Here is a 20734-nt window from a genome sequence, read left to right as displayed (position 1 = left end):
GCACATACCCAAAGGTTGTGACTTGCCCATGTTTCTGCAGTTTGTGGCAAGCCAGGACTATTTCCACATCTCCTGCTTCCTTTAGTCACTTTTAATCCCACTAATAACAAATGAAACTGAAGACTCCCATACCCCTGGTCATTCTGTCCCACATGGATGAGGCATGTCTGTTCCCCACTTAGATGATGTCATCAAGAAGCAAATTGAGGACGGCCTCCTGCGACCAGAGCTCCGGGAGAGGGTCAGCTATGTCCTCCTGAGGAAACACCGTCACCAAACCAAAAAGCCCATCCATCGCTCTTTGGTTGACATTGGAAAGTCCGTCTCTTCCACCACCAGTGAGTTGGGCCATATGCTGGTGGGCATTGGGCATGTGGGGGCCTGTGTCAGGTCCCAGCCTCCAGGTGAGCTTTCTTCGGTGGCTGCAGCGTCTTAGCAACTTGGAGGCTCCCTGGACTTCATGATCCTGGAAAAATTCTGAGGTTCTGGGGATCCCTCAGCCTCCTTCTCCAGCAGGCCTGCAGAGACTCCAGCCATATCCCAAAATTATCCCCACCACCAGAGCAGAACCATTCCTAGGAAGAGAGTTGGTTCTCAGCCTGTGCTGCACAATGCAATCACGTGGGGCTATGAAACATGTCCCAATGCATAGACCCCACCCTGGGAGTTGGATTCAGTTGGTCTGAGGTATGGCCTGGAAACAGGAAGTTTAGAAAGCTCCCCAGGAGATTCTCATGCGTGGTCAGGCTTGCAAAATGCTGGTGAAGATGGCATGTTTATGGAAAGAGTTGAAAAGTTTCCCATTGAACCCCCAAGAAGAGCCAAAAGCCTTGGCAGAAAATTAAGCACATCAAGGTGGTAGAAGGTTCTGGGTTCATCTCAAGTGTGCCAGGGCTTGTAAATCTGGCAGCTGTGTTACTCTGATTAGCAGAGCCTGGGTCATTAGGGAGAATGGATTGTTCCACACACATAGCTCAAACCTGCAACCCTCCACTGTTGATATTGCAGAGTCAAGTGTCCAGACAGCAGCCTTGCTGAACATACTAGATAAATGCAGTAATCAGAAAAAAGTCCAGAAGGTTGCTAAATGAAGAACCTTGAGCAATTTCTGTAGATGAATTGTTTTAAAATGGAAAGTGTTTAGCATATACTAGCAGGTACATAGCACTTACCATGTTCCAAGCACTGTTCTGAGTGTCCACATGTGTTAACTCACTTCATCTTCACAATAACCCTGTGGCTAGGTACTGGTCTTGTTATCCTCATCCTCATTTTACAGATGAGGAGCTTGAGGCACCAAGAGGTTAAGTTATTTGCCTAAGGTCACACAGCAAGTAAATGGTGGAGTCAGGGATGAACCCAGGCAGTCTACAACACCTGCTGCATATTTAACAATTGTGTGTCTCACTCTCAAGAGTACAAATATTTTCTGTAATCTTGTTCAGACTATTAACTTCAAAAATGAACACAAAACAACCAAAATACACTTTCTTCCTGAAAGGGAAAGAGCTGCATCTCACAGCCCAGCTTTGTTTAGGTGGAATGACCATGCTAACTGCAGGGGCTGTGCTGTAGATCAAGGCTGCTGAAGCCAAATCCCTTCTGTTCCTCCTCCCAGATCGCAGCCCAGCCCGGAGCCCAGTGGCTGGTCCAAGCCTACACCACTCCACCGAGGACCTGAGGATGCGGCAAAGTGCCAATTACGGAAGGCTGTGTGAGTGTGTTCTTGGCTGCTGCAAGACAGCTTTGTTCTATGTCGGCTTCCATAGACTTTCAGAGTTGGAGGAGATAAAGGTCAGGACCTGTCTAGAATTTTCAGGACAGGCATCAGGAGAAATCTAACCTTCACCTCAAACCTAAGGCTGTCCTTAGGACCTAACTCACTGCCCTACGTTTCTATGTAACTACTCTGAATAATGCAACTCTAAATCAAGTGCTGGCATAATCAATAACAATCCTATGTGCTAGGCATTTTTTATCTTAGTCTCTACCTTTGTCTTCACCAAACTGATCATTAGCCCCATTTTTGGTAAGAAGTCTTCCTTGAAACTGAATTAGATACAAGCTAAGAACTTTCCCCCGGGACAGTCAGAGAACACTGCTATCCCTGGGTGAGAGTCTTGTGCACCACAAAGGTGGGATGCTGGCAATCACAGCCCCCTGAGGAAATGGGTGAGGGGGCTTGTAAAGTACAAAGTCATAGACAGGGCTTTTCAGGCAATTCATGGGGGTGTGTGTGGGGGTAACTGACAGGTAAGCTGTGAAGCAAAGAAAAGAGAGAAGTTGCAAAATGGAAAGAAAAATGAGTGAGAGGAGTATGTTCCTTTAAATACTTTTACTAAAATGCCAAGGTATGTACAGGTTATGTCACCTGTACCCTGACCCAGTTCAAGGAATGATTTGGAGGGCAGTGTGGGCCCTGCCCAAGACCTCAGGTAGTCTTTTCTGTTTGTTGTTGGTGACCCCAGAACACACTTAGTCTTCCTGGCATTGGTTATTCCATGTAGGGATGCCAGGAGGCAGCAAATGGCTTTGGGGCAAGCCTTCCTCCCAGTTGTTCATTGTGTCTGAGGTCACCCTTGTGCCCAATACTGCAGTGGCGACCCAGATAAAACATTCTGTGTGCACACCACCCCATGCCCAGGGTGGGCCCTGGAAGGCTCAGAGAGGAGACACGTCTGAATCTTGGGGAATAAATAGGGATTTTCTAGAAGCATGCAGTGGGGTGGGGGCATAGAAGGAGGAGGCTGCTCCAAACAAAGGAAACTAACAGCAGAAGGAAGGCACTGTGAAGTGAGCGTTCACTTTACCAGGAGGGCAGGGCCTGAGGGCAAGAGGGTCAAAGCAAAGAGAGTGTACACACACATGCTGCAGAAGGAGCCTGTCTTTATGGTGAAGGTAATGGGGTCCCCTGAGAAATTTTCAGCAGAGGCACACCATGATCAGATTCTTATTTGAGAAAGAATAAACTAGAGGGGGACAAGATCGAAAGTGAGAGACTGTCAGAGCAAGACTGGAGAGGACAGGGCCAAAGTGGGATGCAAGGACCAGGAGAAACAGGAAATGAGGAGGTGAGGCCAGCACCTAGGTGGGGTGGATAGGAGGGAGGGGCATTGAACAGACTAAGATGTGGAGGGGGAGTCATTTGATGGAAGCCAGTGAGTTCCATTACCTGGTATGTGGAGTTTAAGGTCCCAGGTGGGGCTGCACAACAGAGTCTGGGGATCAGGGGAGAGGTATGGAGTGGAGACCCAATCTGGGCATCCTCAGCCCAGTGTAGACATTAAGTGATGGGGGTGGAGGGGGTGGATGTAACTGACCAAAGATGGAGGGGGTGAAGACTCTGCAAGGGATGAAGCAAAGCAAGGCCCTGAGCCCAGCAGGAGAGGATCCTGAATGCATATAAGAGGAAGGGAGCCAAGGGAGGACAGAGTTCTAGAAGTTAGGGCTGCCACAGGCCACAGAAAGCCAAGAAATAACAGATCTGAGAGTGCCCGCTGGATTTGACTGCTGCTGGGAAATGAGAGCTGACTTTCTCCTGCCTCAGCTAGGGAAGGAACAATTGGCCAGTTCAAATAATTTGTCACCACTGTTTTCCCCACGTTCCTTCCTTCTGCCAGAAAATACCTGACCATTTGAAAAAAAAAATCTCTAACGTTTATTCATTTTTGAGAGACAGAGTATAAGCAGGGTAGGGGCAGAGAGAGAGGGAGATACAGAATCTGAAGCAGGCTCCAGGCTCTGAGCTGTCAGTGCAGAGCCCAACATGGGGCCGTGAGATCATGATCTGAGTTGAAGTCAGACACTCAACTGAGTGAGCCACCCAGGCGCCCCAACACCTGGCCATTTTTAAACACTCATATGCGTCATGGAGGACAGAGGTGAAACTGGTCTTCTTTCTCCAACAAGCCCAAACTCAGTGACACTGGCACCTCACCTGATCATGTGTCTGTGTCCCTCACCTCCTCCAGTGCCTGGCGCAGAGCAGACATCTCGGTCTCTGCCCAAGAAGGTGGGGTGGAGGAATAGAAAGCAGAGTGTAGCAGACTGAGGGGTGAGAATGGAAAGGAGAACCTGCAGTAGAAGGGAAGAAAGGGAAGGAAAAGGAGCAGAGGTTAGCTCCAAGGGGCCGAGCGATGAGGGGACAGGGGGTCTTGCTTTGGTTATGAAGCCGGGAGAAGCATGTGGAGGGACCAAGGGAAAAGGACCTGCAGGAGCCTGACTTCCTCTGATGGACCTTCTTTTCCTTCTCTCCTAGGTCACGCCCAGAGCAGGAGCATGAATGATATTTCTCGCACCCCAAACACAGACCAGGTAGTAAAGGCCTGGTCCTTGGCCACCGTGAAGGCCCAGGGTGGGAAGGTGCCTTTGGTTTCAGGGACAGGGAGCCCCTACGGGCAGAACTCCACTCCCATGAAGGAATAGGAGTCCCCAGGGAGGACCCAGGTGGGGGCTCTGGGCTGCCTTTGTGACTGCCCAGCCCATCAGTCAGGTACTCACTAAGCCCTACATGCTGGCTCTGTGCCAGGTGCTCAGGGAGTGGGGGACAGAGAAGTATGATCAGATGAGGTGCCAGCTGTCCCTGAACTTGGGATTTGTTGGACAGAAGAAGACCAGCACACAGTCTCACCTTCTCCACAACCCCCAAGCATGGAGGTCGTGGATTTAAGGATGGAGTGGGGACTTGGGTTGGCAGAGAAAAGCAGTGGGGCCTGACTGTGGAGACAACACTGCCAGTGGATCGACTGGACTGCCCACTAGTGTGTCTTCTCCTAGGCCAGGGCAGGACATCAGTTCTTGTCTCCCACCAGCTTGGCTGAAACCTCCATGAGGAGATCAGAATCCTACAAACAGGTTGAGTCCAAGTTCTAAGGCCCACAACCAAGGTACCCTGTGACTTTGCCCCTGGGGAACTCTAGTGGCGGCCACCTTCAACTGCAACCCTCATACATCTTGATGGTCCCCTTGCCTGTGCCTCCAGAAATAGGAAGAAAGGTGATGGAGGAAACCTGAAATTTGATGAGAATCCCTCAGGAGCGTGGGTGACCTCCAGGCCTTCAAGGCACCCCCAAGTTTGGTGGAAAGCAAAACAAAAAGAGTCCCTCATGTCAGAGTCCCAAAGTCCCTTTGGTGGCTAAAATAATAACAATAACAGCATCAACCAACATTTCAGGTCCACATGCTGCATGCACTACATTGCACAGAGCTTTTTGTTTGCATCACAAAGGTATGCTTATCATCTCCATTCTACTGATGAGGACACTGAGGGCTTAAAGCAGTTAAATAATGTGCCCAAGTTCATGTAGCTGAAAGGTAACACAACTATGATTTAACCCAGGCAATCTGATTCTAGAGTCCTTAGTTTGGGGGTGACTTGGGAAGGAATATTCTGGAATATTATTTAGAGAGGAAACCCACTTTACTATAGTCATGCACACAGACGGTAAAGCCACCATAAGAAAGCATTGCCTAGTAAAAGTCTTTCAGAGACTATTTAAATAAATATCTAAGTGGTAATAAGAATGCTAGCTATCCCTTTCCCCAGGCAAAGCTGCATCAATCTAGGGATTGGAGCCCGGCATACAGCTCCCCCGACTGATTGAGTGATGCTGCTTCTCAGTATTTGCAGCAGCATTGCTTGTTGTGGGGTCAATGGCTCGCAGGCCAGTGGGTGCCCTTTAGGTCCATCTTTCTTTAAAACTCCACACCTGCCCTAGACAGGTCAACAGGTTTCTAGTGAGCAGAGCGTGGATTCACTGTGTGCAGAGACTCAGCAGAGGTGGACCAGAGTTCCCATGGAGTTCAGGAAGTGGGGTCGGCAGGGCCCCGGTTAGACAAACCCATGTCCAGATTGTCGCCAAGCCACGAGGGCCAGAATGCCAGTGTGGCTCATTTCTGGGACACCACCATGGCGACCTCCTTACCAAACATGTCACAATCTGCAAGGGCCCCTTCTCCTCTCCTGGGTTATGGATGTGCTGGTTGGATAACGCCAAAGCATTGTTGTTTTCAAGGTCCAGGGCATTCCTGCCACCCCTCCCCTCCTCCTGTCCTGTCAGGGGGATAGCACCTGCTTGGCACACCCAACCCTCCATCTTGAAGAACCTCCTTATGAATCAGCTGACTATGCCTGAAACAAAGGGACTTTTTGAACCTTTGGGACTCTGGCTTTCTCATTTAACATCTGGCCATACTTATTCTCACTGTTAGGGTCCTTGGTGCTATTAGCTGGGTGGCTGTGAAGAGTTTTGTTTGCTTATTTGTTTAGATTTCAAAGATTATAAGGGTGCAGCCATTGCTCACATGCCTTTTCTTCTGCTGGTAGGCTGCCGAGCCCAGTCTGTATCATGCCCCCCATGAGTGCATCAGAGAGTAGCCCCTGCCTGTGCCCAGGGACATGGAACAGGAAGAGACACAAGGAATCTGTGTCTACACTGTGCTTATGAGAAATAGAGATTCCAGACAAGGAGGGATTGGGGGGCAATGTTGTGGTGTCCACGGGATCTCTCGTTAGCACTTGTCTCCCCCTTCTGGCCCTTTCTTCCTTTGTTGGCCACTTTGGACTTCCACCAGCCCTACCCCCACAAAAGCCTTCCTCTCCATCCTCTCTGTACAAAATTATCTCTCTGTCCCTTGTTCATCCCCTTGTACCCAAGGAGAAGCAATTTGAAAAACTAACATAACCTATGATGTTAAAGACTGAGAAGAGGCTTGTACATGACTGTCCCTGAGGCATTTTCATTATAAAAGAGAACTCAGGAGGAGTCAGTATCTTAACCCTATGAATGAAGTCATACACGGACAGAGTGGGAATAAGTTTGGGATGAGGGCCTGCCTCCTGTGCTTCTTATATTGGACCCCACTCGCTCTGCCTATTTGACCTTCCTGCCCTGAACAGACACTAGCCCCCAGCATCTCAGTGGTCTTAAGTCGGAAAGTCTCAGAAGCTGAGTTTCCTGGGAGTTCCCCTGGGGGTGACTCAGGGGCACAGAAGTCTCTCACAGATTTGGAGGTGGGGTCCAGGGGCTCCTGTCAACCAGGAAGCTGATGGCAAAGGGAAAACAAAGCATGTCTGCCCTGTCATCAGAATGGGCCTCATCCTTTCTACAGTCACCCAAGGTGAGGGCAGAGAGGGAGGGCTGGGCACCTGGTGTGGAAGAGCCAAGACTCCCATCTGCTTGTGCTGCAGGGGGCTGGGAGATAAGGCCTGATGGCCAGCAAGCCTGGGCTCTCTTCTTTGACCCCTTGACTGACACTTCAGTTGAGCAAAGTTTTCCCCCATCAAGGAATATCTTAGGGTTCAGATCATCGCCTGTTCCTTCCCATCTACTAAGGCTTACTTGGTCCTGGGGTTAACCAATTTTGAGTCTCCTCATCTGCAGAATAGGGAAAGTGTTTGGTTACTTCAGTCTCTTGAGAAGTGCATGGAGAATTTTTTTAAAGTTAGGCCTTCACAGCAATCTGAAGGGGGGTGAGGGATTGAGAGCTGAAACCACTGATGTGAGTATCCATGGGTATCTTGTTTTCCCCTCCCTGACCAGCGGAAAAACAAATTCATGAAGAAGATCCCCAAGGACTCAGAAGCCTCCAATGTACTCGTGGGTGAGGTGGACTTCCTGGACCAGCCATTTATTGCCTTTGTGCGTCTCATCCAGTCAGCCATGCTGGGAGGAGTGACTGAGGTCCCTGTCCCCACCAGGTGAGGGCCACTGAAATCTGCCCCCACACCCGCTTGAAGGAAGCCAGCTGTCCAGGCAGTGGTCCCAAAGTGCTATTGGAGACACCCCTAAAATGTGGAAGGAAAATTAGGGAATTGCTGGGGAAGAAAGTCTTCTGACTAGGGCAGTATTTTAGATTTTATTTTAAATAATCATTAAAAAAAGAAGCCAACAGCTGAGACAGACACCATTGGCTGGGCTTGGACAACAAGACAATGGTGAGGATGCTCAAGTGGGAGCTGGAGGGAGTGAAGAGGTGCCTCTGCAAAGCAAGTGTGGGATTCAAAGGAGGGAAGGGACAAGTGTATGGTCAATTCATGAGTTAAGAATGAATCATGTCCAGGGCCAGAGAATCCTTTTCACCTGCTTCTATTTTTCCTTCTCACTTTCCTCCTCCTCTGCCTCCTCCTCCTCCTCCTCCTCCTCCATCATATTTTTGCAGATTTCTGTTCATATTGCTTGGACCTTCTGGGAGATCAAAATCCTACAATGAAATTGGCCGTGCCATTGCAACCCTCATGGTAGACGATGTAAGTGGGAACAAGAAGCACGTACTCCAGAATGTCATGGCTCCTGCAACAAGCACTGTGCCTTTATTCACTCACTTATCCAAAAGGCACATATGAGCACCTACTGTGTGCCAGGCTTGTGCAAGGCACTGAGGGTTATAAGAATCAGGGAACAGTCCCTGCCCTTTAGGAGCACTAATCAAGTGGGAGAGACAGACCTGTAATTCTAAAATGAACCATATGCTAACTGTCTAGGCAGCCAGGTGAGGCTTCACATAGGAGGGGCCTTTAAGCTAAGTTACATAGACCTTGCATAAGCCTAAGAGGCAGGCATTCCAGACAAAGAGAACAAGAGCCAAAGCTTGAAGATGGAGACGCTGGATAAAAGTGGTTTGACTTAGGCTCAGTGTAAGAGCTTCAAGAGCAAGAGGTGAGCTAGAGACTACACAGAGCCTGTAGGCACAGCTTAGTGTTCCCTCTGTGCCTGGGGTGGTGGGGAGCCTAGAGGACTTTAAACACAGGCATGATCTGTAAATCAGAAAGAACACCCTGGAAACAACCTGGAATGATGCAGCCTGACCCTCCAAGGCTGAGGGGCTAGGAAGTTATAATCAGATTTAAAGTATCTGAGCTTCTTGGACTGGACTCTGCATAGGTTTTCTAATGAGCTTGCTGTGTGCAAAACTGACAACAGAAAGGTTGAGTGACTCAACCAAAGTCCTACAGCTAGGGCACAGAGACCTGGCCTTCAGGTCTTCCCCCAAGGCCCTGCTGTTCCCCACTGTATCTAATTTCACCTGAGGGGCTCTGTCCTTACCTCAAAGACAGAGGGTAAGCTGGCAGGAGCAATGGTTCAGAGGAATCTTCTCCAAAACTATATGTGATGTGTTCCCAGGATGTGGATAAGAAGCAGACAGTCAGCAAGACGTCCCCTTACTCTTTCCTCCCCAGCTCTTCAGTGACGTGGCCTATAAAGCCCGAAATCGGGAAGATCTGATAGCAGGGATTGATGAATTTCTGGATGAGGTCATCGTCCTTCCCCCTGGAGAATGGGACCCAAATATCCGAATTGAGCCCCCCAAGAAAGTGCCCTCTGCTGATAAGAGGTATGTATGTGGATGGAGGGGTGGCAGAAGAGGGCAGTGGTACAAAGGGAGCTCCGAGTCTGTCTGTCTCTGGCTTTTCTGGTCAGCATGAATGAGTTTATACTATTTCTTTTTCTGGTGTCGTTTTATTGCTCTAAAAAAAAAAAAAAAAAAAAAAAAGCAAGCAATATGCTTCATATGAACATCTATAAACTGTGGGTGACCCGTGCATGGGTATTGCAAGTTCATTTTCGGCATTTGTCTCTGCATTTTAAGATACTTCACGATTTTTGTGGGCGAGGTCAGAGGTTTTCTCCAAACAGTTCTAGAACAGCTAAGCTTGTCCCAGGATTGGGAGCCCTGCTGTCACCTGCCCCTTGCTCCGTACAGGAAATCCGTGTTCTCCCTGACGGAGCTAGGCCAGATGAACGGCTCTGTGGGCGGAGGCGGAGCGGTTGCTGGAGGCGGCGCGGGAGGCGGCGGCAGTGGCGGCGGGGCCGGCGGAGGGAGCAGCGGGGAGGACGGAGAGATGCCAGCCATGCACGAAATCGGGGAAGAGCTTATCTGGACGGGAAGGTGCCCACCCCAGGCTTGACGGCTACGCCAGCCGTCCTCTAGGCTTCTCCCCTCACCCACCTGCGGGAACCTTCTCCACTTCTGCCTGCAGCGCCCCCTCCCGGCCATGGGGTCTGGCCTCTGCACTCTTCCTCCCCACGCCCTCCAAACCTCTCTGGATCCCGCATAAGGGTTGCAGCAGAAGGGAAGTGGGGCCCAGCACAGGAGTGGAGAAACCCAAACTTTTCTCTAGATACTCTGTGTTCCTGTATGAGTTTTCTAGGGTTGTCATAACAAAGTGTCACATTCTCGGTGGCTTATACAATAGAAATTTTCTCTCACGGTTCTGGAGGTAAAAGTTCCAAATCAAGGTGTGGGCAAGACCAACTCCCAGACTCTGAGTGGGATCCTCCCTTCCCTCTCCCCAGCTTCTTCTGGTGGCTGCCAACCCTTGGTGTCCTTGGCTTGCAGCCACATAGCTCCATCTCAGCCTGTGTCCTCACGTGGTATTCTCCCTGTGTGTGTCTTCCTATGACACTTTCCTCTCTGTATGAGGACACCGGCCATACTGGATTAGGGCCCACCGCAGTGACTTCATCTTAATTTTATTACATCTGCAAGGACCCTATTTCCAAATAAGGTCACAATGATAGGTATAGAGGTTAGGATTTTAATGTGTCTTTTGGAGGTGACACAATTTAATCCATAACAGTACCATCTGAAATTTTTTCTTTTCTCTTTTTCTTTAAAAAGAGAAAGGATGGAGGGAATCTCCTGGCTTGGGTTTCCTTGCTGGTTCTTGGAATAATTTAGGAAAGGACAAGCTGTATGTAAATTATACAAAGCTACATAGCTATATGTAAATTATGACTTTGAGAATGGAGTCATGTTTTATATATCTTTGGCTCTATGCCAGCCAGTAGTTCCAAATCGGAGGTAACTTTGCCTTCACCCCCATCCTCCCCCAGGGGACATTTGACAATGTCCAGAGACATTTTTGTTTGTCACAGTTAGAGGGGTGATGCTGCTGGCATCTAGGGGATAGAAGCCAGGGATGCTGATCAACATTCTACATGCATAGGACAGCCCCACAATAAAGGATTACCCAGCCCTACATGTCAATGATACCAAGGCTAAGAAACCCTGCTCCATGCCAAGCATTGCATTAGGGGCTGTGGGGAATAGTATACCCAGTAAACACTATCTCTAAGCCTAAAATTCCCCACTCAGTTGTTCCAGAGAATAAAGAAACTAGTTATAAGATTAAGAACCTACCCTTGGTAAATATGGGATGTCTAACTCTCTCCTAAAGTTGCACGCATCTATGTTTACCAAACACAGGGAGGTGTCCTGCAGATGATCAGGGACATCACTGAGGAGGACGGCCAGGATTTCTGTGGACCCCAGGATTTCCATTCCCCATGGAATGTTAGATCTACTCCAGGACATGTTCCCATCAGGCTTTCCCTCTCCCATCCAGGCCGCCTGTGACCACCTTTCCAGTAGGGATGTTGCTGACCACAAACTTTCAGTCCTGTGAAAATCCTTCCCTGTCTTTAAATGTTCTGGTGGAAAGATCCCTGTCCCCATCCACCTCTAGTCAAGTTCCCTTCCTTGCCCCAGATTCTGCAGGCTCCTGTAAATAGCCCTGACCCTGCACTGGTGTTTGTGGTGAGAAAGCAGCCCCCGGGCCTGTCTTGAGCAGGTTCTTCGGTGGCCTGCGTCTGGATATCAAGAGGAAGCTGCCCTGGTTCCTAAGTGATTTCTACGATGGCTTCCACATTCAGTCCATCTCTGCCATCCTGTTCATCTACCTCGGCTGTATCACCAACGCAATCACCTTTGGTGGGCTTCTGGGGGATGCCACTGACAATTATCAGGTGTGTGCGGACTGTGAACATGAGTGCAAACCTCCATAAAAGCTGTGCCACCAGGTGGCAGTAATGAGCTTCATCCTATTATCCCAAAACCAAGGCTTGGGTTTCATCCACCATGGGATGGGGTTCAGACCGTCACTTTTTGTAATCCTTTGCCATTCAAAAAAAATAATAACCAACATTATTAAAAGATCTAAAGTTAAATCATGTTACTAAAGTCCAATGTAAGGATGACATAAATAGATCAAACTTTTTAGTTTATTTTGTTATATTTATTAAGCAGTGTCAGTTGCCCTCTAGTCTTTTTTGTTAATTTTTATCATTGAAGTATAGTTGACTTGCAATGTTATATTAGTTTTCAGGTATACAACACAGTGATTTAACAATTCTATACGTTATGCGATGCTCAGCCTTTTAAGGGGAATTATCTGTTTTGTTATTTCCCCATTGAGGTGTGAATGAACAATCAGCACAATTAAGTTATTAATTATGGACTTCTCTGCACATTTTTTTAAACACTCTTAAATTCTTAGCTGGAATTAAGACATGTTTAGAAAGATGGTAAGCTCTTACCATGACAATAACAGAGGCCTCCCTGGGGAAAACCTCAGTCAACAGAGATACCAGCCCATATCCCAGGCAAGGGGCTTTTCCCATGGGACCTTCAGGGTAGAACCATTGGAAAACTCAGACATCAAGATGGAAGACCTATTTTCCCAAATACATTGAGATGAATGCTTCTCTTCAGACCACACCACTCTCCTGAGCTGCAGGTCCAATATCCAACTATCTCCTGGGTATGTCCACATGGCTGCCCCCAGGAATCCCCCAATGCACAGGGCCAGCATTGCATCCATTGCCTTCCCTCTAGACCTGCTGCTACCCCCAGTATAGCAAGTGACACCATGGTTCACTCAGGTATGCACGTATCATCCATGACTCATAAGTCCCAGCTTCCCCACATGGCCTTCATGAATGACATGGCCCTACTTGCTTCTCAAGACTCCTCTCCCAAGGAACCCTTTCGCAGCTTCCTGTTCTTACCCATTCTGTTTTCCATCAATCTTGATCATCTTTCACTTCTTCAAAGGCATCCTCCCTTTCAGCTCCAGCCTTTGTAAGTAAGAGTCCCTCTTCCTGGGACAGTCTTTTTTTGTCACCCTGCTTACCCTATTCTGGTCAATTCCGTGCTCATATTTTGGGTCTCAGCTGCTACATATATACCTCTTAGGAAGCCTTTCTGACCACTCCCCTTACTCCTGTGTGTTCCTATGACACCTTGAACTTATCCCTGGTTATCACACTCCTTGGCAGTGATTCTCAACAAGGAATGATTTTGACCCCCAAGAGACATTGAACAATATCTAGAGACAGTATGGATTGTTATAACTGGGAGGGGGTGGTGCTACTGGCATCTTGTGGGTAGAAGCCAGGCATGCTGCTAACTAAACATCTTAAAATGCACAGGACATCCCCCTACAACAAAGAATTATCTAGCCCAAAATGTCAATAATACTAAGGTTGAGAAAGTGCTGTATGGAAATTGCCTGATTACTTGTTTGTATTTCCCATTAGACTGAAGATGCATTATCTTGTTCACTGATGGGCCCCCAATACCTAACAAAATGGCTGGTACAGAGCAGGCACTTAAAGGATTTTTTTCTTTTTTTCTTTATTTTTTTTAAATATGAAATTGATTGTCAAATTGGTTTCCATACAACACCCAGTGCTCATCCCAACAGTGCTCAGTGTCCATCACCCACTTTCCCCTCCCTCCCACCCCCCCATCAACCCTTGGTTTATTCTCCATTTTTAAGAGTCTCTTATTGTTTGGCTCCCTCCCTCTCTAACTTATTTAAAGGATTTTGAGCAAATGAGTGGTCTGACCTCTGAAAGCACCTAACAGATGTTTGAATGAATAAATGGATGGACGAATGGACTGTCCTCTGGGAGTAGACTGGGCATGAGGACAATCACATGCACATCCACTGGCAGCCCTATTTTCTAAGCTGTAGGGTGCCAAAAGGAAGTCATGTGGGACCTTTATCCAAATGGAAATTGAGACTAACAGTGGTGATGCAGGGGTTGTAGAATAGGAGATAGGAAGCAGAATTTTTGGAGGAGAGGGCCTGGAATACAGATGAGCACTGTAGCCTGGGCCCTTGGCTGGGTTCTAACCTATGCTAAGAGGCCCCTTCTCCAGCTTCCACTGAGACTCATATTCCTCATCTCCCAGGGAGTGATGGAGAGCTTCCTAGGCACTGCCATGGCCGGCTCCTTGTTCTGCCTCTTCTCGGGACAGCCCCTCATCATCCTCAGCAGCACAGGGCCCATCCTCATCTTTGAGAAGCTCCTCTTCGACTTCAGCAAGTAGGTGCCCTTGGTAGTTCCCAGTGCCTGCTCTCACACTTAGGGCAGTACACTAAGGCCAGGAAGGAGAATAGGCCCAAAAGGGAGGCAGGGGGAGGAGGTACCAAAGCTGTCTTTACCTATGGGAAGGACTGCCAGGAGGTCCTTCCTGACTCTCTCCAGCTACCTGCTTCTAAGCCATCTTAGTGCTTTTTAGCATAGCTGATAGGGAGACATGGAGGCAAGACAAGAGGAAACAATTCACACCACTGTGCTTGTAAGCAACTGTGATGGGAAGTCAGTGCAGTCTTGAGCTGAAGGTCCAAAGGCCACATCCTGACCCAGGCAACTCCTGTGATCACCCTGGGCTCAGTTGCCTCATCTACAACATAAGTCTATTTTAAGGCCTCCCCCAGCTCTGTCACTCTGATATTCCCTGTTTTTCATTTACCCTGGGTGTTTGTTATCAAAGTTGTGAGAACTGAGATGTCTTAGCCTCTTCCTGCCACCCCTGTGAAATTCTTTCCCAGAATTTACAAAGAGGAGACAACCCAACCCAGGAATTGTCCCTGTCCCTAGTGTTCTCACAGCTCCTAGGAGGGCATCTGTGGCACAGGAGGGACAGATGATCCACTCAGGGTGAGTCTGGAGAACCAAGCACAGTGAAGAGCCCTGGGCTGGAGGTCCCTCCCTTCCCTCTGTCTTCCAGAGGCAATGGCCTGGACTACATGGAGTTCCGCCTCTGGATTGGCCTACACTCAGCCATCCAGTGCCTTATCCTGGTGGCCACAGATGCCAGCTTTATCATCAAGTATATCACCCGCTTCACCGAAGAAGGATTCTCCACCCTCATCAGCTTCATCTTCATCTATGATGCCATCAAGAAGATGATCGGTGCCTTCAAGTACTACCCCATCAACATGGACTTTAAGCCTGACTTCATCACCACCTACAAATGCGAGTGTGTCGCCCCTGACACAGGTGACCGGTAACCCCAGACATGCCCTGCGCCCCCACCTACTCACTCTCCCCCCACCACAACTCTCTACTCAAATGTAGGAGATATCACCCTGAGAAGTATCAGTCCCCTTGGGTGGTCACAAGATACCTGGACACTCTCTGGATGTCCGTCTACCAAGGGTGTTAAAAGAATCCCTTCACTGGGTGGGAGGTTGACTCAACCAACTGGTCAACCTGATAATACTCAGTGCCATTCCCATGGAGTTCCTTACTGACCATAAAAGTGTCATCTGTAAAGTTAGGGCTTCCTATAGGCTGAAACACTGGCCTCCTTCACAGTCATAATCATGCCCCTAAGAGCCTCTAGTGGAATGTGCCCAGAGTGCCCAGGATGCTACAGAGCAGGGAAGGACACTCATGGATCTATACCTAGATCTATATCTGTATTATCGAGAGAGAGAGAGAGAGAGAGAGAGAGAGAGAGAGAGAGAGAGAAGAGAGATCCATTCACATATCTCTGACACTACCAAGCTGGACTCACAGAGAGCAAACTGAGGTCCAGAGACCACCCAATTCACACTGAACCTCAGTTTCCCTGGCTGTAATAGAAGGATATCAATGCTGTCCCTGCCAGTCTCATAGAACTCTTGTGAGGCTTTCAAATCTATACCCAGATTGGATTGGAGTTTGACATAAGTAGATTTTGTGTGTTCAGCACTGTAACACAACTTATTGATTAAAAGTTGATCATAAGTCAATCAAAAATATTATACAATCATTGTGCACCCTGTTTTAGGCTAGGCCTCATGGAGATGAAGATGTCCTGACCTCAGGGAGTACAGTTTTGTACTCTCTCCCTCTGTCACTGCACTGGTTTTGTAAAGCAATCTAGACTTAATTTTTGTCTATCATTAATTTTGGGTTATTTCATGAAAATCCATCAAGAGGTGAAGCTATCCTTTGTCCTGAGCCAGAGCACGTTGCTTGCTGGGGGAACAAGGAGATCCTACCTACACGCCCTTCTCACTCATGTCCTAGAGTGAATCTCACCTCCGTGGCCAAGGCCCCATCAGGGCACTCCCATTTGCTGCTTGTGCCCACTGAACTGTGGCTTTATTGCACTGACTGAACACAAATGTTCCCACAAATGTGCCTTTTGGAAGTACATGGCCTTGATCTCTTTTAGAAACTGTCCAAATTCTGGGGTCATATGTGGGTGGCACTTCAGCCATTCAGAGAATCTTCTATCTGCAGGAGAAACCAAACATGGACATGCCCTAAGAACAGGTGATGTAGGAGCAAAAAATGTTGGATTTGAGGGCCATAATAAAATCCACTTGCCTCCAAATAGTGTCCCCTCTGGCCTTGCCCAGGTGCCTGACATTGCCTCATTCTTTTGAGTCCCTGTATTGCCGTGGTTCTCAAACTGTGGTCCCCAGAAGCAGCAGCTTCCAGGAAATTAGAAATACAAATTCTTGGGCCTCACCCCACACATGCTAAATCAGAAACTCTGGGGTAGGGCCAGCTGTATATTAACAAGCCTTCCAGGTGATTCTGATGCATGTTTAAGTGTGAGAACCATTGCTCTATTGAACTATTAATTAGTAATACGGGACCATTATTAGCCACTAACTCTAGTAAGATTAGATTTTCAGTTTCTCCACCAAGAGTAAAGGAACTGGAATCAGGACAAGTTACTTTTGATTATAATGTGAAAAGGAAAGTCCTAGACATTAGGAGATGGGGTGGGGGGAACTAACTGAGGAAGGTTTCTTTCCCAGTCCATGGGCCAATTGCTTACAAAATGTTCCATATTCCTAGCTTTACTGGAAAGCCCAGTCTGGCTATGGCACCCTATCAGTGTCCATCTCTCTTCATCCTAAGAGCTTGTTGTAGGGGGGTGCTCTCTTTTTAAATTTAATCTTGTTTCCATTGTAACTGATTTGTATTCTATTTATGGATGCTGCACACACTGATTTGGCTGCTTTCAATCCCAAGTGAGTACTACTTTGTAAACACTAGAATTTAAAAATATTTGATATTTGGACCCTTTCTGGAATTTTCCATGTTATATTTCATCCTTCTTCATCTCAAAGTGGTTTTCAGATAAACCCTACCCAATATAAAAGAATGGCTAAGCCTAAGCTGAAGACATCAAAGGAATATCTGGTCTGACAAGCTTGGGCAATGGAAAGGTGCCTGAACTTTCCAGTCTCTAGCATTAGCTGGGAATCCTCTAGCATTTGTGTGGGTAGGCCTAAGTTAGCTTTCCTGCCCACTTTCTATGCTTTGTTGGTAACTGCATCACGTTCTCTTGGTCAGTGGTACGAGGTAAGGCAGCAGATGTCCTGATTTCTGTAAGTGAAGCATTCTTCAGAATAATAACAAACCTCTGGTTTGGAGAACTTTTAGGAATATTCTGCCCTAGGTCCGACTGAATTCCTTGGCCACTTCCATCCCCAATTGCCCTAGAAGTGGGCTACACAGATGGGTCCTGCGATCACATCCACCCCACAACAGTTTGTTGGAGGTTGAAGGAAGCTTCAAGAATAGCCTCTACTTCACTCTGGGTCCCCAATCAACCATGGATAGGCAGCAGGAGCCAAATGGGACTTGCAGTGTATTTCAGATTTATTGCCAGAAAACTGGCTAGCAGACCTCCTCCCTCCCTCCCCAAACCTGCTGCATAGGAACTACTTAATCACCTTCCACCTGGAGAAGAAAGGCAAGAAGGACCTAGCCCTTCTCTACCCATGCTGAGCAGGAGCAAGAGAGAAGGCAAACAGCAGCCTCCAAGGCCTGTCTTTTTAATGAATGGCTACATCCCACAGGAAGGGAATTACAGTTCTTCTCAATTCTTCTTGTGGCCTGTGATGGGAAGCTTTGTATGCTCCACTTACAATTAGGGATACTGAGGCTGGGGAAAGGGAGTACCCAAACAAAGGATGTGGTAAATAGCTAAAAGCAGCATCTCTGGGCTCTGATTCTCCTTCAGATCCTGGACTTGGATTTAATTTTTCTCACCTTGCATTCAAGGGGCAGATTAGAAAATTTAACATCAAAGCCAATGTGTTTCTTACAGTTGACCTAAAAACACATTTGGACAGGTAGAGAAGAGAGGAGAAGCGTGTGTGTGGGAGGGGGGAGGGTAGGTACAGGCAAGGATATTTGCTGTGTGGGGCTTGAAGGTGTACAGGCTCTGGGCCAACCTGTGTGGGATGGATCATGACTTCTCCAAGTAGTAACTATGTGACCTTGGGCAACGGGCAGGTTACTTAATCTCCCTGGGCCTCAGTTCATCTTTAAAAAGTGGGGAGACTACTTGGGGATTTAGGAACTTAGCAAGATGACGTGTGTAAGGTTTGGCATAGTGCATGGCATAGAGTAAGTCCTCTGAAAATGTCTAAGAGCACAGACGTGGAGCCAGTTGCTGGTAGGGATTCACAAGGCACATTATTCACCAGTTTGTGTCGGCACTTTGTCTTGGCAGCAGATTCCTCACTTTGGTTTTTAAAGCCAGCCCTTCACGGTGAGATAGGAGCCTGGCCCAGTGGGTCTGTCAGAGCTGTGACCCAGACTCCTCCACCACCCCTGTCCTCACTGGGCAAAGTGAGGAGAGTGGAGAGGGGCTGGGTGCGATGAGCTGCCCTCATGAGGGAGGCCGCTCCCGGGGTCTAAGAAATGGCAGGAGATGGGAAAGGTGGGGGCCGGGTGGGGGCTGCAGCCTCCCAGCCCAGCAGCTGCTGATGCGTTCCCATGTCCTGTGCTCATCCACAGCGAATACAACCGTGTTCAATGCTTCAGCCCTGCTGACGCCAAACACCAACACCTCTCTGGTAAGTCTTCTCCACTTATTCAGATATTTGAGGGCTTTTGTTTGTGGGGAAAGAGAGAGAAGTTGGGAAAACAGAACATTTTATGGCAACCCAGACTTGCAGGGGTCAGTCCCAGCTGTGCATCAGGATCACCTGCGGAGCAGTGGAAATGCACATTTTTATCTTAAGTACATACTGCCAACCCCCGCCCCCCTTTAAAACACATCTCATTCTACTAAATCAATGTGCAGAAATATCACACAAGCACATGCACACACATACGAAGGGGAGGTAGGGGTGAGGAATGGTAAACAGGGCCACAAAAGTGGTATAGTCACAGTTTCCTAGCCATCTTTCTATATTCTTTCTTGCCTTTCTACCTAGCACCTCCAACTCCAGCCAACAATGCCACCCCCACCCCCAGCACCAGAAAGATTATTAATCCCCCCTCGCTGAATCTGATCTGTTTTTTGTGCTCACGAGTCCTGATCAGGTCTGGTCTGCCTCTCCCAGCAATGAAGAGTAGTGGCCCTCAGGAGAGGTATCCAGCCTAAGCGGCTCCAATGGTGGGAAGTCCAAAATCAGGAGAAGGGCAGCCCCTGGCAGGCTTTGGGGGAGATCTTTGGACTTTTTGGATCCCTTGAGGTTCCTCCTTTAGTTACCCCTGCATAAGCAGCTGACTGCTCAGTTGGCAAAATAACCTAAGATTTTTCAAATTCTGGTTTTGAGGGAGGAAGGCTGGAATCAGCCAGTGTCTATGCCTGGATACTTACTATGTGCAAGGAGCTGTGTGCACTCTGAGAGCTAAAAGGACATAGACAGACGTGGCCCCTGCCCTCAAACTTGCTTGTAATATGCGTGTGTAGACAAACATGAAAGGTAATGAAACAGCAAAAGCAGAGCACGCCATGTGTCAAATATAGGCCAAATGTGCCCTTCTAGCCATGGAGACAGGAGGTACCCTGCAAGCTGGAGAGGAAAGCCTCAGAGAGAAAGTAGAATGTGATCTGGTCTTGAAGGCTGGGAAAGTTGGTTTCATAGAGAGAAGCACATTCCAGGTCCAGGGACCAACACAGACAGAAGGGGAACAAAGGAAACACAAAACCTGTTCTGAGGACAGAGTGGACCAGCCTGGCTGAGACCAGTGGCATTGAACAGGGAAAGCAGGAGAGTTGAGCTAGGAGAGAGACCAGTGGGGCAGTAGAGGCATGGGAGGGGTGTGTGGGCTTCCTGGGGACTACAGGGGGGAGGATACAGCTGAACCCCCAGGAAGACCCTGACCCTTTCTCTCCTGTGCTTCATCGCCAAGTACAACCCCCTTAACCTCACAGCGCTGGACTGGTCCCTGCTGAGCAAGAAGGAGTGTCTGAACTACGGTGGGCAGCTGCTGGGGAATTCCTGCCAGTTCATCCCAGACCTGGCACTCATGTCCTTCATCCTTTTCTTTGGGACGTACTCCATGACCCTGACCCTGAAGAAGTTCAAATTCAGCCGCTATTTCCCTACCAAGGTAAGCTCACCTTGCAGTTAGGAGGGGACCTACAGTTAGGCAATTTACAAGGAAGCCTCACTGGGTCTCCTTGTGAGGGTTGTGGCCCACTGACAGGATGGACATCGCATCAGCACTGGCTCACCAGGGTTTTTCAAGTTAAGAGCATGGATTTAGAGTCAGAGAGAACTGAGTTCTCTTATTGTCAAGTCCCCTTGGCAACACTTGGTATTGTTAGAGTTTTATCTTTAGTCTTTCTGTGTAGTAGTATCTCATTGTGTTTTTAAAATGTTCATTTTCCCAATGACTAATGAAGTTGAAAATCTTATGTGTTTGTTGGCTATATAGCCATTTGACTTTCTTCTTCGAAGTGCCTA

At 48.2% G+C, this 20734-nt stretch overlaps 1 protein-coding gene across 5 annotated transcripts in view; it reads left to right on the top strand.

Moving 5' to 3' along the window:
* The window catches only part of SLC4A5 (solute carrier family 4 member 5), a 110237-nt gene that overhangs the window by 67380 nt on the left and 22123 nt on the right, over positions 1-20734 (top strand). For all 5 annotated transcript variants that reach the window (XM_019442266.2, XM_053890841.1, XM_019442274.2 and 2 more), the window contains 12 exons: positions 183-338; positions 1619-1714; positions 4259-4314; positions 7542-7699; positions 8161-8248; positions 9179-9333; positions 9703-9888; positions 11573-11747; positions 13981-14114; positions 14803-15074; positions 18831-18889; positions 20178-20378. In XM_019442266.2, the coding sequence (XP_019297811.1) occupies positions 183-338; positions 1619-1714; positions 4259-4314; positions 7542-7699; positions 8161-8248; positions 9179-9333; positions 9703-9888; positions 11573-11747; positions 13981-14114; positions 14803-15074; positions 18831-18889; positions 20178-20378 (1736 nt within the window). The remainder of the gene's footprint in view (positions 1-182; positions 339-1618; positions 1715-4258; positions 4315-7541; positions 7700-8160; positions 8249-9178; positions 9334-9702; positions 9889-11572; positions 11748-13980; positions 14115-14802; positions 15075-18830; positions 18890-20177; positions 20379-20734) is intronic.

This window comes from Panthera pardus, unplaced genomic scaffold (genome assembly GCF_024362965.1).
Source record: "Panthera pardus isolate Hobbes unplaced genomic scaffold, ASM2436296v1 HiC_scaffold_25, whole genome shotgun sequence".
Taxonomy (NCBI): domain Eukaryota; kingdom Metazoa; phylum Chordata; class Mammalia; order Carnivora; family Felidae; genus Panthera; species Panthera pardus.
The sequence above is the reverse complement of the archived record's forward strand: the minus strand, read 5'-3'. Positions and strand labels throughout refer to the sequence as shown.